Source organism: Ranitomeya variabilis, chromosome 5 (genome assembly GCF_051348905.1).
Source record: "Ranitomeya variabilis isolate aRanVar5 chromosome 5, aRanVar5.hap1, whole genome shotgun sequence".
Lineage (NCBI taxonomy): Eukaryota > Metazoa > Chordata > Amphibia > Anura > Dendrobatidae > Ranitomeya > Ranitomeya variabilis.
Window position 1 is genome coordinate 316,892,493 of NC_135236.1, and position 14,733 is coordinate 316,907,225.

A 14,733-nucleotide genomic window follows, 5' to 3' on the forward strand; every position below is an offset into this window, starting at 1 on the left:
CTTTAAACGCGACATGGAAACCGCTTAGTATTCCAGTCAATTTTACATTCAAAAAGTCAAATGGCGCTCCTTCCCTTCCGCACCCTGCCGTGCACCCAAACAGTTATTTTCCCACACATATGGGGTATTGGCGTACTCAGGAGAAATTGCACAATTTTCTCCTGTTACCCTTGTGAATGTTAAAAAAATTTGGTCTAAAGGAAATTTTCTGTGAAACAAAAGTAAATGTTTATTTTTTCCTTCCACATTGCAAAAATTCCTGTGAAGCACCTGAATGGTTAATAAACTTCTTGAATGTGGTTTTGAGCACCATGAGGGTTGCAGTTTTTAGAATGGTGTCACTTTTGGGTATTTTCTGTCATACAGACCCTTCAAAGTCACTTCAAATGTGAGTAAGGCTATGTGCACACGTTGCGGATTAGGCTTAGGAATTTCTGGTGCGGATTCTGTCTCTCCTGGCAGAAAACGCACCTGCGGTTTTTTGTGCGGTTCCGCAGCGTTTTTTTGTGCATTTTTGCTGCAGTTATCTTGCGGATTTGCTGCGTTTTTTACCCCTGCGGTTTTCTATAATGGAATGGGTACAAAAACGCTGTAGATTCACAAAAAAGAAGTGACATGCTACTTCTTTTAAACCGCAGCGTTTCCGCAGCGGATTTTCCGCAAAGTGTGCACAGCATTTTTTTTTCTCATTGATTTACATTGTACTGTAAATCAATTGCGGATCTGCAGCGTTTCTGCACCTCAAAAAACGCTGCGGATCCGCAGAGAATCCGCAACGTGTGCACATAGCCTTAGTCCCTAAAAAAATGGTTTTGCAAATTTAGTTGGAAAAATTAGAAATCGCTGGTCAAATTTTAACCCTTATAACTTCCTAACAAAAAATAATAATGTTTCAAAAATTGCGCTGATGTAAAGTAGACATGTGGCAAATGTTATTAATTAACTATTTTGTGCAATATGACTCTCTGATTTAAGGGCATAAAAGTTAAAAGTTTGAAAATTGCTAACATTTTTACATTTTCTCCAAATTTCTGTTTTTTCACAATTAACAGCAAGTCATATCACAGAAATGTTACCACTATCACGGAGTACAATATGTCACGAGAAAATAGTCTCATAATCAATGGGATCCATTGAAGTGCTTTAGAGTTATGACCTCATAAATTGGCCTGGTCAGAAAGATGAAAATAGGCTTCGGTGCGAAGGGGTAAAATGATGTACCGTAATTCAAAACAATTCATCCCCCATAAAAATAAGCCCTTCAAATGTCAATGACAAAATACAAAAAAAGATAATGGAAAAAGGGGAGTAAAAATAAAGCACCAAAATAAAAATTGGTCACGGACAGAAGGGATTAAGCAAAAAGCAAAAGAGAACAGAAAATGGTGCTGCTACTGAAACATTTCTGCAAAGAACCAATAATCCCGGATTTTGCATTACCTGAATTTGGGTTATGGAGTCTTCAGTGATGTCATCTTCTGTGACCTCTGTGGTAGCAGTCATGGTCACCTCGAAGCTCTGGTCCTGTTCTGATGCTGAATGGACATAAGCACAGAATATAGATACAGATATACACAGTGTAAAATCACGATGACGCTACAGCAACACATATCATGGACAGATCGACTGACTGATAGATAGAAACACATTTTCCTAAAATGATATTTACTATTCCAAAAACCGCTGTGCTGAATAAGACATAAAATGACAGATACGGGGAGGAGTAGGACAATAGGCTGCTCACACGTGTACAGTTGATTCACATGCAAGGAAACCTCCATTGCCATGTGATTCCTCGCCTAGTCATTACATGTACCACCACAGTAGTATGTGCACACCTAGCACACAGGCTGTGTATTTCAGCGCAGAAGAGCCGCAGTCTATTACAGTAACAGCACAGTGGATCTGCATATTCACAGCAGATGTCACCTGTCATAATGTATAGAATGAGCAAATCCACAACCAATAGCCACATGTAATACAGACAGATTGTTCCGCCATACCCTAAGCGTATACAGCAGGACTGGAGTATGCCAGCTCAGCTGAGAATCATAAGATGTGTCGGAAGTAACCTCTAATATATCATAACTAGTGATAAGTGAATGTGCTTGGATAAGGTGTTATCTAAGCATGCTCGGGTGCTAACCAAGTGTCTCCAGCGTGCTTGTAAAATATGTTCGAGTCCCCGAGGCTGCAGGTCTCACTGCTGTTCAACAGCCGCAACACATGCAAGGATTGTCTAACAAACGGGAAATCCTTGCATGTGTCCAACAGCCGTGAGACCGCGAACATATTATTCGAGCGCGCTGCAGACACTTGGATAACATCTTATCTGAGCCCGTACGCTCAGCACTAATCACAACCACTTGTGTAATGTTCTCAGAGTACCAGGCATCAGGGGCACCAGCTTTAGTTTAGCCATGCTCAAAAATCTAATGCTCAGTTTAATTTCAGGGTTGTAACAATTGTTTTGTTTGTGGGGAACGTGAATGGAAATGCATGAGAGGTTCTTCTGGTTAGGAAAATGACAGCCTTACATAGCTGACACCGGTGGTGGGACTGGAACTTCAGTAATCCTCAATGTCACACTAGTATATGCCGGGCAGTGATCACCGGCCTGTGATCTGGTGGGAGTGGTATGTAGGAGCTTTCTGTCTGCACGGAGTTACAGGCAATCCATCAGGGCAAAGTTACATACAAATTAGCTGTGGGGGGCACCATGGGCGGTCCCGAGAACCACCCTCAGTCAATGTTTGCACAGCTCTTCCCGACTGACAGCACTGACATGACCTGAGCCAGTGATCCAGACCGCCCACGTTGCACAGTGCACCTGATTTGCATATTACATCACAGATGGTGCTATTTGGCGCTGCATATATGCATATGCATATATATTTCTGATGTAATTTGGCACTAATTGACTCCCTTTAATCTTTGAAGCCATTTCTTAAAATATACTATGTTTCTGCATTCTATCCAGCAGCAATAACTATTATAAATGTAATAGGGAAATCCTGGTACCATTTTGAGGACAATGGAGGATTAAATTTCCATCAAGGTCCTGGGTGAGTGTTAGAGCGTTTCTGGTGCTTGGTACTTTCACTGTTCCGGCCTCGTCTTCAGCTGTGCTCATACTCAACCTGCCAGAAAATACAGGTCAGATGGTGAGGAACAATGCACTCGTAACTCCGTACACGATATAACGACCACTGTGAACCAGAGGGCCATGTAACAGAAGCCAGATCCCAAGATTGGACACTTTATCCCCATACATTAACCCTCTACTTGATTCATGCTCATCTGCAACTTTGACAAAAGTCTAATCTCATTGGCAAACCATGTCAAAAGTAGCCATTTAACATTTTATTTTGTTCCCGTTTCTCCCCCGATTATTAAATTTTTTGTGTTTTTTAAATGCGCCATACGGTTCCACAGATATGGGCTTTTTTATATACTGCTAAATGTTATGGTCTTTGCAAGGGGGCGTGGCTCACAGGGCTCTCGGGGGGCGTGTCTTTGGGCAGTTCCACATGATTACCCTGTGAGCCACGCCCCCTTTGGAAAGACCATAATAATGAGCACTAAATAAAAAGGCCCAGATCTCTTCAACCATATGGCGTATTTAAAGAAAAAAATAAATAATTACTTAGGGGAGCGATGGGGGTAAAATAAATGCAAAAACTGCCCACTTTTGTCTGGGAAACAGATCCTCTGTAAAAGAAAAATATTTTTTTATTAGTCAGTAGAGCGAAAACAGTGATAAGATGACAAGAAGGGAAATAACCCACACATTCGCTAGGTTTACATATTGTATTTTTTTCAGTGGAAACAATCTGATAAACTAGATGAAGTTGTCTGTTGTGGCGATGCAGGACGGGTAGTAGAGGTTTACACTTCATTATAACCGCTTTGGGATTTCCAAACCCTGAGGAAGTTAGAAGAAGGTGCAAGAGATGAAACGTGCAGCAATGTGTTGAGATTGCTGTACATTATATTCATTTTATTGAGCGTTTGTAAGGTGGATTTTGGAGGAAGAAGCACTGGGAAGGAATGCCTGCATTCATCTCACAACTGCTAGTGTGAACAGGACACAGCTGGATCATATCAACATGGTGATGAAAAAAAGCTCGATGTTACCATTGTTCCATAGTAAATGTATCACTAAGGCTCCTTTCACATGTCCGCGTCTCCAGTACAAGTGGTGACAGTTTTCACACACGTACCAGAGACACGTACACCCATTCAAGTGAATGGGTCTATGCACGTCAGTGTGTTTCCATGAACCGTGTGTCCGTAGGCAAAACACACTGACATGCCCATCTTTTTCAGTCAGCAGAGACAGTGAAACGTCAAGCACACAGAGAACACACTTTGATGTCCTCGGTGGGACATGAATGGCCGCTGGGGAAGAAGCGCTACAGAAAGCACTGTTCCCCGGTGGCAGGTGCTGAAGACGGTTCTCATTCTCCCCTACTCTGCCGGCGAGCAGAGAAGAATGATGATATAGGACAACAACACGTTTTCTGGAGGGCACCACAAAATACATACCGGGATACACCCGAGGTCAATAAGAAACATTCATAATTAATACATAGAAAAAGCTAAAGACCACAACAGGGATCACCACGAAATACAAAAGGTTTTATTACGTTCACAACAGATAAATACCAATAAAAACATTTAAAAAGTCATAGACATGACATGTAAACTACCCAAGCGGCTTGTAATAAAGTTTAATAGCGGAGGGTGAATCGCGATTTCACCCGCTGCTATTGCGCACACATGTCAGCTGTACAAAACAGCTGACATGTCGCAACTTTGATGTGAGCTCACCGCCGGAGTCCACATCAAAGGGGGAGACACGACATGCGCCGTACTAGTACGGCGCATGTCGTGAAGGGGTTAAAGTCTGAACAATAGTAGGTGGAGGCTTTTGGGACTGTTACCCCCATCATCCGACACCTTGCTGCCGCCGATAACATTAGGTGCGGAGGATGGGGGTATTCCACAGCCGCCGGCTGCAATTGTTCGGAAATAAATGAAAAACCCTGACGTGGGTTCCCCCCTATTTTATTAACCAGACAAAACTCACAGCTGGGGGCTGCAACCCTCAGCTGTCAGCTTCTGCAAGATTGGTTATCAAGAATAGAGGGGTCCCCATGCTGTTTTTTTAATTATTAAAATAATTTTAAAAAACGGCTTGTGGTCTCCCCCATTTTTGACAACCAGCCTTGTTAAAGCTGACAGCTGGGGGCTGCTACTCTCAGACTGGTAAGAGGCCATTGATATAGCCCCCCCAAGCCTAAAAACAGCAGCCCGCAGCTGCCCAGAAAAGGCACATCTATTAGATGCGCCTTTTCTGGAGCTTTGCCCAGCTCTTCCCACTTGCTCTGTAGTGGTGGCAAGTGGGGTAATATTTGTGGGGTTGATGTCACCTTTCAGGTGACATCAAGACCACGGCTTAGTAAGGAGGCATCTAAGACACCTATCTAATACTTATCCTATAGTTGTAATGTTAAATAAAGACATGGCCAGAACACAGTCCTTTAATTGAAAAAATTACACAGACTCCTTTAATGTTCTAAATTAAGTCATACTTACTGCAACACCTAATTCCCCGACGCCCTTTATCTCATGTAATAAAAGTAAAATAAACCAACAATATACCATACCAGTCCATAGTTGTGTCCTATGCTGTAATCCATGTCTGGGGGCAAAATAGTTTTCAACCAGGCCGATGCCAAGATGCGACCATCCAGGCTGAAAACCACTGGAGAATGAGCTGCAGAGAGCGAAGCATCATTCACCAGCGGTGACATCACCGGCTTTTTCCCACGGTCCAGAGGTCACCTCACCAGGCTGGCCGTGATGATGTCACCGCTGGTGAATGATGCTTCGCTCTCTGCAGCTCATTCTCCAGTGGTTTTCAGCCGGGACGGTTGCATCTTGGCACCGGCCTGGTTAAAAACTATTTAGCCCCCAGACATGGATTATAGCGTGGGACACAACGACAGACAGGTATGGTATATTGTTGGTTTATTATTTTACTTTTATTACAGGAGATCGAGGGCGTCAGGAAATTAGGTGTTGCAGTAAGTATGGCTTAGTTTAGAACATTATAGGTGTCTGTGTATTTTTTTCAAATAAAAGACTTTATTCTAGCCGTGTCTTTATTTAACATTACAACTATAGGATTAGTAATGGATGGATCTCTTATAGACGCCTCTCCATTACTAAGCCGTGGGCTTGATGTCACCTTAAAGGTGACATCAACCTCACAAATATTACCCCACTTGCCACCGCTACAGGGCAAGTGGGAAGAGCCAGGCAAAGCGCCAGAAAAGGCGCATCTAATAGATGCACCTTTTCTGGGCAGTTGCGGGCTGCTGTTTTTAGGCTGGGGGTGCCTATATAAATTGCCTCTTACCAGTCTCACAATAGCAGCCCCCAGCTGTGAGCTTTAGCAAGGCTGGTTGTCAAAAATGGGGGGACCCCACACTGTTTTTTTTTTTTCAATTATTTAATTAAAAAAACAGCATGGGGACTCCCTATCCTTGATAAGCAACCTTGCAGAAGCTGACAGCGGGAGGTTGCAGCCCCCAGCTGTGAGTTTTGTCTGGTTGGTTAATAAAATAGGGGGGAACCCACGTAGGGTTTTTCATTTATTTCCGAACAATTGCAGCCGGAGGCTGTGGAATACCCCCATCCTCCGCTCCTACTGCCACTGTTATCGGCGGCAGCAGGTGTGGGATGATGGGGGTAACAGTCCCAAAAGCCTCCACCTACTGTTGTTCAGACTTTAACCCCTTCAACATGCGCCATACTAGTACAGCGCATGTCGTGTCTCCCCCTTTGATGTGGACTCCGGCGGTGAGCCCACATCAAAGTTGCGACATGGGGGAATCTATTTATTTCCGAACGATCGCAGCCCACGGCTGTGGAATACCCCAATCCTCCGCACCTACTGTCACCGTTATTAGCGGCAGCAGCTGTCGGATGATGGGGGTAAGAGTTCCAAAAGACCCCACCTGTTGTTGTTCGGACTTTAACCCCTTTCTGCCAGCTGATGGAATAGTACGTCAGCTGGCAGTATCCCCCGCTTTGAAGTGGGCTCTGGCGGTGAGCCCATCTCAAAGCTGCGACATGTCAGCTGTTTTCAACAACTGACATGTGCCCACAATGGGCGCGAGCAGAATCGCGATACGCCCACGCACATTAACTAGTTAAATGCCGCTGTCAAACTCTGACAGCGGCATTTAACAAGCGCTGCCGACCGCGCGGCCAGAAGTACTCGCACCGCTGACCCCCGTCACGTGATCGGGGGTCATCAGTACATTGCCATCACCAGAGGTCTCCTCGAGACCTCTATGGTTGTTGATGGCAGATTGCTATGAGCGCCACCCTTTGGTCGGCGCTCATAGCAAGCCTGTAATTCTGCTGCATAGAGGTGATCTGTGCATCACCTCTATGTAGCAGAGGTGATCGATTAGTGCATGCTTCTAGCCTCCCATGGAGGCTATTAAAGCATACCCAAATTAAAAAAAAAAATGTGTTTAAAAATATAAAAAAAATATAAAAGTTCAAATCACCCCCCTTTCACCCCAATCAAAATAAAACAATAAAAAAAAAATCAAACCTACACATATTTGGTATCGCAGCATTCAGAATCGCCCGATCTATCTATAAAAAAAAAAGGATTAACCTGATCATTAAACGGCGTAGCGAGGAAAAAAAATCAAAACGCCAAAAGTACATTTTTTTTGGTTGCCGTGACAATGCATTAAAATGCAATAACGGGTGATCAAAAGAACGTATCTGCTCAAAAGTGGTATAATTAAAAATGTCAGCTCGGCACACAAAAAGTAAGCCCTGACCCGACCCCAGATCACGAAAAATGGAGACGCTACGGGTATTGGAAAATTGCGCAATTTTTTATTTTTTTTTAGCAAAGTGTGGAATTTTTATTACCACTTAGGCTTTTCACACTAGCGTCGGCACGTGGCCGTCGCTATGCGTCGGCCCAACGTGCCGACGCGCGTTGTGAAAGTGATGCCCGACGTGGGCAGAGGAAGCAGTCTTACAACGCTTCCGCTGCCCCATTGTAAGGTCCGGGGAGGAGGGGGCGGAGTTTCGGCCACGCACGCGCGGTCGAGAATGGCAGACACGACGCGCAAAAAAAAGTTACATGTAACTTTTTGTGCCGACGGTCCGCCAAAACATGACGCATCCGTCGAACGACGGTTGCGACGTGTGGCCATACGTCGCTAATGTAAATCTATGGGGAAAAAACGCATCCTGCGGACAACTTTGCAGGATAAGTCTTTTCTCCTAAGCGACGCATTGCGACGTACAGCAAACAACGCTAGTGTGAAAGTAGCCTAAGATAAAAGAGAACCTAGACATGTTTGGTGTCTATGAACTTGTAATGACCTGGAGAATCATAATGGCAGGTCAGTTTTAGCATTTAGTGAACATGGTAATAAAGCCAAACAAATAACAAGTGTGGGATTGCTCTTTTTTCTGCAATTTCACCGCACTTGAAATTTTGTTTCCTTTTTCTGTTACACGACATGGTAAAACCAATGTCATACAAAAGTACAACTCGTCTCACAAAAAAAAAAGCCCTAACATGGCCATAGTGATGGAAAAATAAAAAAGTTATGGCTCTGGGAAGGAGGGAAGCAAAAAACGAAAACGAAAAAAGCTTCGGGGGTTAATATACCACTTAGCATTCTCCTCTGCTCCCCGGCAGAGCAGGGGAGAATGATGAGAGCCGACTTCAGCACCAGCCGCCGGGGAACAGCGATTACTATAGCACTTCTTCTCCGACGGCTGTCCATGTACTAAACAGAATTCATCATCTTTCCCCCATCTCACGTGACCCCCCCAACAAACCTATCCATTACAGTAAATGGCTGCCCATTCTCCCCAGTCCCACAAGCTCACTGCCTTGGGGTTATCCTTGACGCTGATCTCTCCTTCAAACCACATATCCAAGCCCTTTCCACTTCCTGCCCGAATCCGTTCATTCCTCAACCAAGAATCTGCAAAAACCCTAGTCCATGCCCTCATCATCTCTCACCTTGACTACTGCAACCTCCTGCTCTGTGGCCTCCCCTCAAACACTCTCGCACCCCTCCAATCTATTCTAAACTCTGCTGCCCGACTAATCCACCTGTCCCCCCGCTATTCTCCGGCCTCTCCCCTCTGTCAATCCCTTCACTGGCTCCCCATTGCCCAGAGACTCCAGTACAAAACCCTAACCATGACGTACAAAGCCATCCACAACCTGTCTCCTCCATACATCTGTGACCTCATCTCCCGGTACTTTCCTACACGCAACCTCCGATCCTCACAAGATCTCCTTCTCTACTCCCCTCTTATCTCCTCTTCCCACAATCGTATACAAGATTTCTCTCGCGCATCACCCCTACTCTGGAACCCTCTACCACAACACATCAGACTCTCGCCCACCATCGAAACCTTCAAAAAGAATCTGAAGACCCACCTCTTCCGACAAGCCTACAACCTGCAGTAACCACTGATCGACCAAACCGCTGCATGACCAGCTCTACCCTCACCTACTGTATTCTCACCCATCCCTTGTAGATTGTGAGCCTTCGCGGGCAGGGTCCTCTCTCCTACTGTACCAGTTATGACTTGCATTGTTCAAGATTATTGTACTTGTTTTTATTATGTATACCCCTCCTCACTTGTAAAGCGCCATGGAATAAATGGCGCTATAACAATAAATAATAATAATAATAATGTACTACTGATGTGGCACACGTAACACACACCGATATCTCCGATACTGTTTTTTCAGATACCGGAAATATACGGACTGTGAAACCGGCTTTAAACAGCTAGTCAGGGAAATTGAGGAGTCGGCGCTTTGGCTCACCAACCCCACAGCCCTAGTACCAAGCTCTGATGACAGGGCACCATCACATAATGGGGGAACCCAGCCATACGTGTATAAGGGAGTGCCCCTGCTGCAAATGTTAGGGAGACGAGGCCCCTACAGCAGAGGTGTCAAACTGCATTCCTCGAGGGCCGCCAACAGGTCATGTTTTCAGGATTTCCTTAGCATTCCACAAGGTGCTGGAATCACTGTGCAGGTGATTAAATTATCACCTGTGCAATACAAGGAAATCCTGAAAACATGACCTGTTGGCGGCCCTCGAGGAATGCAGTTTGACACCTCTGCCCTACAGCAAATGTTAGGGAGACGAGGCCCCCTACAGCAAATGTTAGGGAGACGAGGCCCCCTACAGCAAATGTTAGGGAGACGAGGCCCCCTGCAGCAAATGTTAGGGAGACGAGGCCCCCTGCAGCAAATGTTAGGGAGACGAGGCCCCCTGCAGCAAATGTTAGGGAGACGAGGCCCCCTGCAGCAAATGTTAGGGAGACGAGGCCCCCTGCAGCAAATGTTAGGGAGACGAGGCCCCTACAGCAAATGTTAGGGAGACGAGGCCCCCTACAGCAAATGTTAGGGAGACGAGGCCCCCTCCAGAAAATGTTAGGGAGACGAGGCCCCCTGCAGCAAATGTTAGGGAGACGAGGCCCCCTGCAGCAAATGTTAGGGAGACGTGGCCCCCTGCAGCAAATGTTAGGGAGACGAGGCCCCCTGCAGCAAATGTTAGGGAGACGAGGCCCCCTGCAGCAAATGTTAGGGAGACGAGGCCCCTACAGCAAATGTTAGGGAGACGAGACCCCCCTACAGCAAATGTTAGGGAAACTAGGCCCCCTACAGCAAATGTTAGGGATTCGAGGCACCCTGCAGCAAATGTTAGGGAGATGAGGCCCCCTACAGCAAATGTTAGGGAGACGAGGCCCCCTACAGCAAATGTTAGGGAGACGAGGCCCCCTGCAGCAAATGTTAGGGAGACGAGACCCCCTACAGCAAATGTTAGGGAAACTAGGCCCCCTACAGCAAATGTTAGGGATTCGAGGCACCCTGCAGCAAATGTTAGGGAGATGAGGCCCCCTACAGCAAATGTTAGGGAGACGAGACCGCTACATGGCAGGTCAACCGTCTCCTGACACTTCCGATGCTGCCCGACAGAACTCTTGTGTATTTCCTGTTACCACAGCCAATTGACAACTGGGTGTTACTATCTGGGACACACACACACTACACGTAGCTGCCGCCTTCCCTCCGTGGCAGGTAGCAGCTTTCGTTTCTCATGGCCGCATATACAGTGGCAGGTAGCTGTGCGGCACAGGTGAGCCGGCAGCGGGCTCCTCGGAGCTGCGCCACTACCTGCACATGGCGGCACACTGCCCGCACTGTGCCCGGACACGCTCAGATCACTGCTGTCATAGGGCCGGGCCTCATACTCACTTCCTGTTTTCAGTCCGGGCACTTAGCGAGCAGGATGGAGGCTCCGAGATACCAGGATGCAGGAACACATTCAACACACACAGGCGGGGGACGCTGCTCACGTGACTGCACAGGAAGGGGCGGGGCTCTCTTCTCATGGAACTCTATGGAGGGAGAGGGGAATGCTGCGAGGGTCTAGAGATGGCTGAGAATGAGGAGGGGACCAGGGGTGTACAGCCTGTGTGCTAAAGGGGGGGCTCAGGGGGTGTATAGCCTGTGTGCTAAAGGGGGGGACCAGGGGTGTACAGCCTGTGTGCTAAAGGGGGGGACCAGGGGTGTACAGCCTGTGTACTAAAGGGGAGACCAGGAGTGTACAGCCTGTGTGATATAGGGGGGACCAGGGATGTATAGTCTGTGCTAAAGGGGGGACCAGAGGTGTACAACCTGTGATATAGGGGGACCAGGGGTGTATAGGCTGTGCTAAAGGAGGGGAACGGGTGTATAGTCTGTGCTAAAGAAGAGACCAGGGGTGTACAGCTTGTGTGCTAAAGGAGGGGACCAGGGGTGTATAGTCTGCTAAAGGGGGGAACGGGTGTACTGCCTGTGTGCTAAAGGGGAGACCGGGGGTGTATAGCCTGTGTGCTAAAGGGGGAGACATGGGGTGTATAGTCTGCTAAAGGGGGGAACGGGTGTACAGCCTGTGTGCTAAAGGGGGGAGACATGGGGTGTACAGCCTGTGTGGTAAAGGGGGGACCAGGGGTGTACAGCCTGTGTGCTAAAGGGGGGACCAACGGTGTATAGCCTGTGTGCTAAAGGGGGGACCAGTGGTGTACAGCCTGTGTGATAAAGGGGGGACCACGGGTGTATAATCTGTGCTAAAGGGGGGGACCAGGGGTGTACAGCCTGTGTGATAAAGGGGGGACCACGGGTGTATAATCTGTGCTAAAGGGGGGGGGGGACCAGGGGTGTACAGCCTGTGTGCTAACTGGGGGGACCAGGGGTGTATAAACTGTGTGCTAAAGGGGGGACCAGGGGTGTATAGTCTGTGTGCTAAAGGGGGGGGGCAAGGGTGTATAGCCTGTGTGCTAAAGGGGGACCAGGGGTGTACATCCTGTGTGCACGCTAAAGGGGGGACCAGGGGTGTACAGCCTGTGTGGTAAAGGGGGAACCAGGTGTGTATAACCTGTGTGCTAAAGGGGGGACCAGGGGTGTACAGCCTGTGTGGTAAAGGGGGAACCAGGTGTGTATAACCTGTGTGCTAAAGGGGGGACCAGGGGTTTATAGTCTGTGTGTTAAAGGGGGGTCCGACGTGTATAGCCTGTGTGCTAAAGGGGGGGACCAACAGTGTATAGCCTGTGTGCTAAAGGGGGGACCAGGGGTGTATAGTCTGTGTGCTAAGGCGGGGGGGGGGGGGGCAAGGGTGTATAGCCTGTGAGATACAAGGGGAGGAACCAGAGACATTTTGGAAAATAAAGGGGTTGTCTGAAACTAAAATGTATTTTAATTTTAAGGCTATGTGCACACCTTGCTGATTGGGGTGCAGAATTTTCTGCACAAAATCCGCATCTACTGGCAGAAAACGCAGGTGCAGATTTGACGCGTCTTTATGCGGATTTTGTGCGTTTTTGTTGCGGATTTGATACGGATTTCATGCGTTTTTTACCACTGCGGATTTCTATAATGGAAGGGTGCAGAAACGCTGCAGATCCGCACAAAAGAAGTGACATGCTACTTCTTTTGTTCCGCAGCGTTTTTCATACGGAATTTTCCGCACCATTAGCACAGCTTTTTTTTCTTCCTATTGATTTACATTGTACTGTAAATCACTCTGCCGATCTGCAGCGTTTCTGCGCGGAAAAAAACGTTGCAGATCCGCATCGTGTGCACATAGCCTTAATGTCTGTTTCATAGAAAGAGACAAATGGCAGAGGACACAGCAACAATGTAAAACAAAAAAAGTGCTAATTGTCCTGTACAAGGAACAGTGATATAAACAAAGAAGAAAAACGCTGCACAGAAGAGATATGTAGTGCACACCAAATAATGAACAATATATAAAGTTTGATACAAAAACACTGACAGATGCTTTAACCCCTTAACGACCGCCGTTACTCCTTTTAATAAGTGTATAGCGCCCCCCAGAGTCAGAATTTCTCCAGGGTCTCTGCTGGCAGGAGTAGCTGAGATCCCAAAGAACATGATTCGGGTCGGTTTTTACCTACCCCAGTTTTGCGATCGCCGTTATTAATGGTGTAGCGGCGATTGGCCCCATAATATGCAAATATCTGTATGGAGCATCTTATGGGGCCATGTGCAGCATTATATGGGGCAAATATCTGTATGGGGCCATGTGCAGCATTAAATGGGGCAAATATCTGTATGGGGCCATGTGCAGCATTAAATGGGGCAAATATCTGTATGGAGCATCTTATGGGGCCATAATCCGCATTTGTGGAGCATTATATGGGGCATATTTTAACATGGAGCATCTTATGGGGCCCATCATAAGCGGTATGGAGCATTATATGGGGCATATTTTGTATGGAGCATCTTATGGGGCCCATCATGAACTGTATGGAGCATTATATGGGGCTTCTGATTCAATATGGATATTCAAAAACACTTAACCTACTGATGTATCAATCAATTTAACTTTTATTGGTATCTATTTTTATTTTTGAAATTTACTAGTAGCTGCTGCATTTTCCACCCTAGGCTTATACTCGAGTCATTAAGTTTTCACAGTTTTTTGTGGCAAAATTAGGGGTCTCGGCTTATTCTCGGGTCGGCTTATACTCGTGTATATACGGTAAATCAAACCCACCTTTCTCACCCCCTTAGTTAGGTAAGCATGATAAAAATAAAAAAAATGTATTTCCATAAGGCTTCTTTTACACATACTGGGTTTTTTGCAGCCCGTTATTGCCGGCCTTTTTTGCGGGCCGTATCGCCGCAATTTTCACGGTCTGCCGCTATAATGGACTGCAAAAAACTTGCGTTTTAACGTTTTTCAGGTTTCCAGTACTATGGAAATAGTATTGGGAAAAAAAAACGGCATTCCCGCAAAATAGGAAGTCACTGTGCACCGCAAAAACAAGCTTCCGTGTCCTTTTTTGCGGCTCCATAGAAATCTATGGGGGCCGCAAAGCAACGGTATGTGTAAAAGAAGCCTTAGGGTTAGAGTTGGGCTAAAGTGAGTTGGAATAAAGTTAGGGTAGGGTTAGGGATGTGGTTATGGTTGGGATTACGGATAGGGTTGGGATTAGGGTTAGGGGTGTGTTGGGGTTAGGGTTGGAGTTAGAATTGGGGGGGTTTCCACTGTTTAAGTACATAAGGGGGTCTTCAAACGCAGCATGGCGCCCACCATTGATTCCAGCCAATTTTGCGTTCAGAAAGTCAAACGGTGC

General features: G+C 46.6%; 1 protein-coding gene across 2 annotated transcripts in view; it reads right to left on the reverse strand.

Moving 5' to 3' along the window:
* The window catches only part of DMTF1 (cyclin D binding myb like transcription factor 1), a 61,865-nt gene extending 50,414 nt beyond the window's left edge, over nt 1-11,451 (reverse strand). Inside the window, exons 1-3 of one of the 2 annotated variants that reach the window (XM_077264642.1) lie at nt 11,348-11,451; nt 3,022-3,140; nt 1,441-1,535 (exon numbers count right to left, since the gene is read on the reverse strand). In XM_077264642.1, the coding sequence (XP_077120757.1) occupies nt 1,441-1,535; nt 3,022-3,133 (207 nt within the window). In that variant the 5' untranslated portion in view covers nt 3,134-3,140; nt 11,348-11,451. Of the gene's footprint in view, nt 1-1,440; nt 1,536-3,021; nt 3,141-11,134; nt 11,225-11,347 lie in introns of those variants that run through there. The other variant, XM_077264641.1, reaches the window with a different exon arrangement.
* Nucleotides 11,452-14,733: the final 3,282 nt, after the last annotated feature.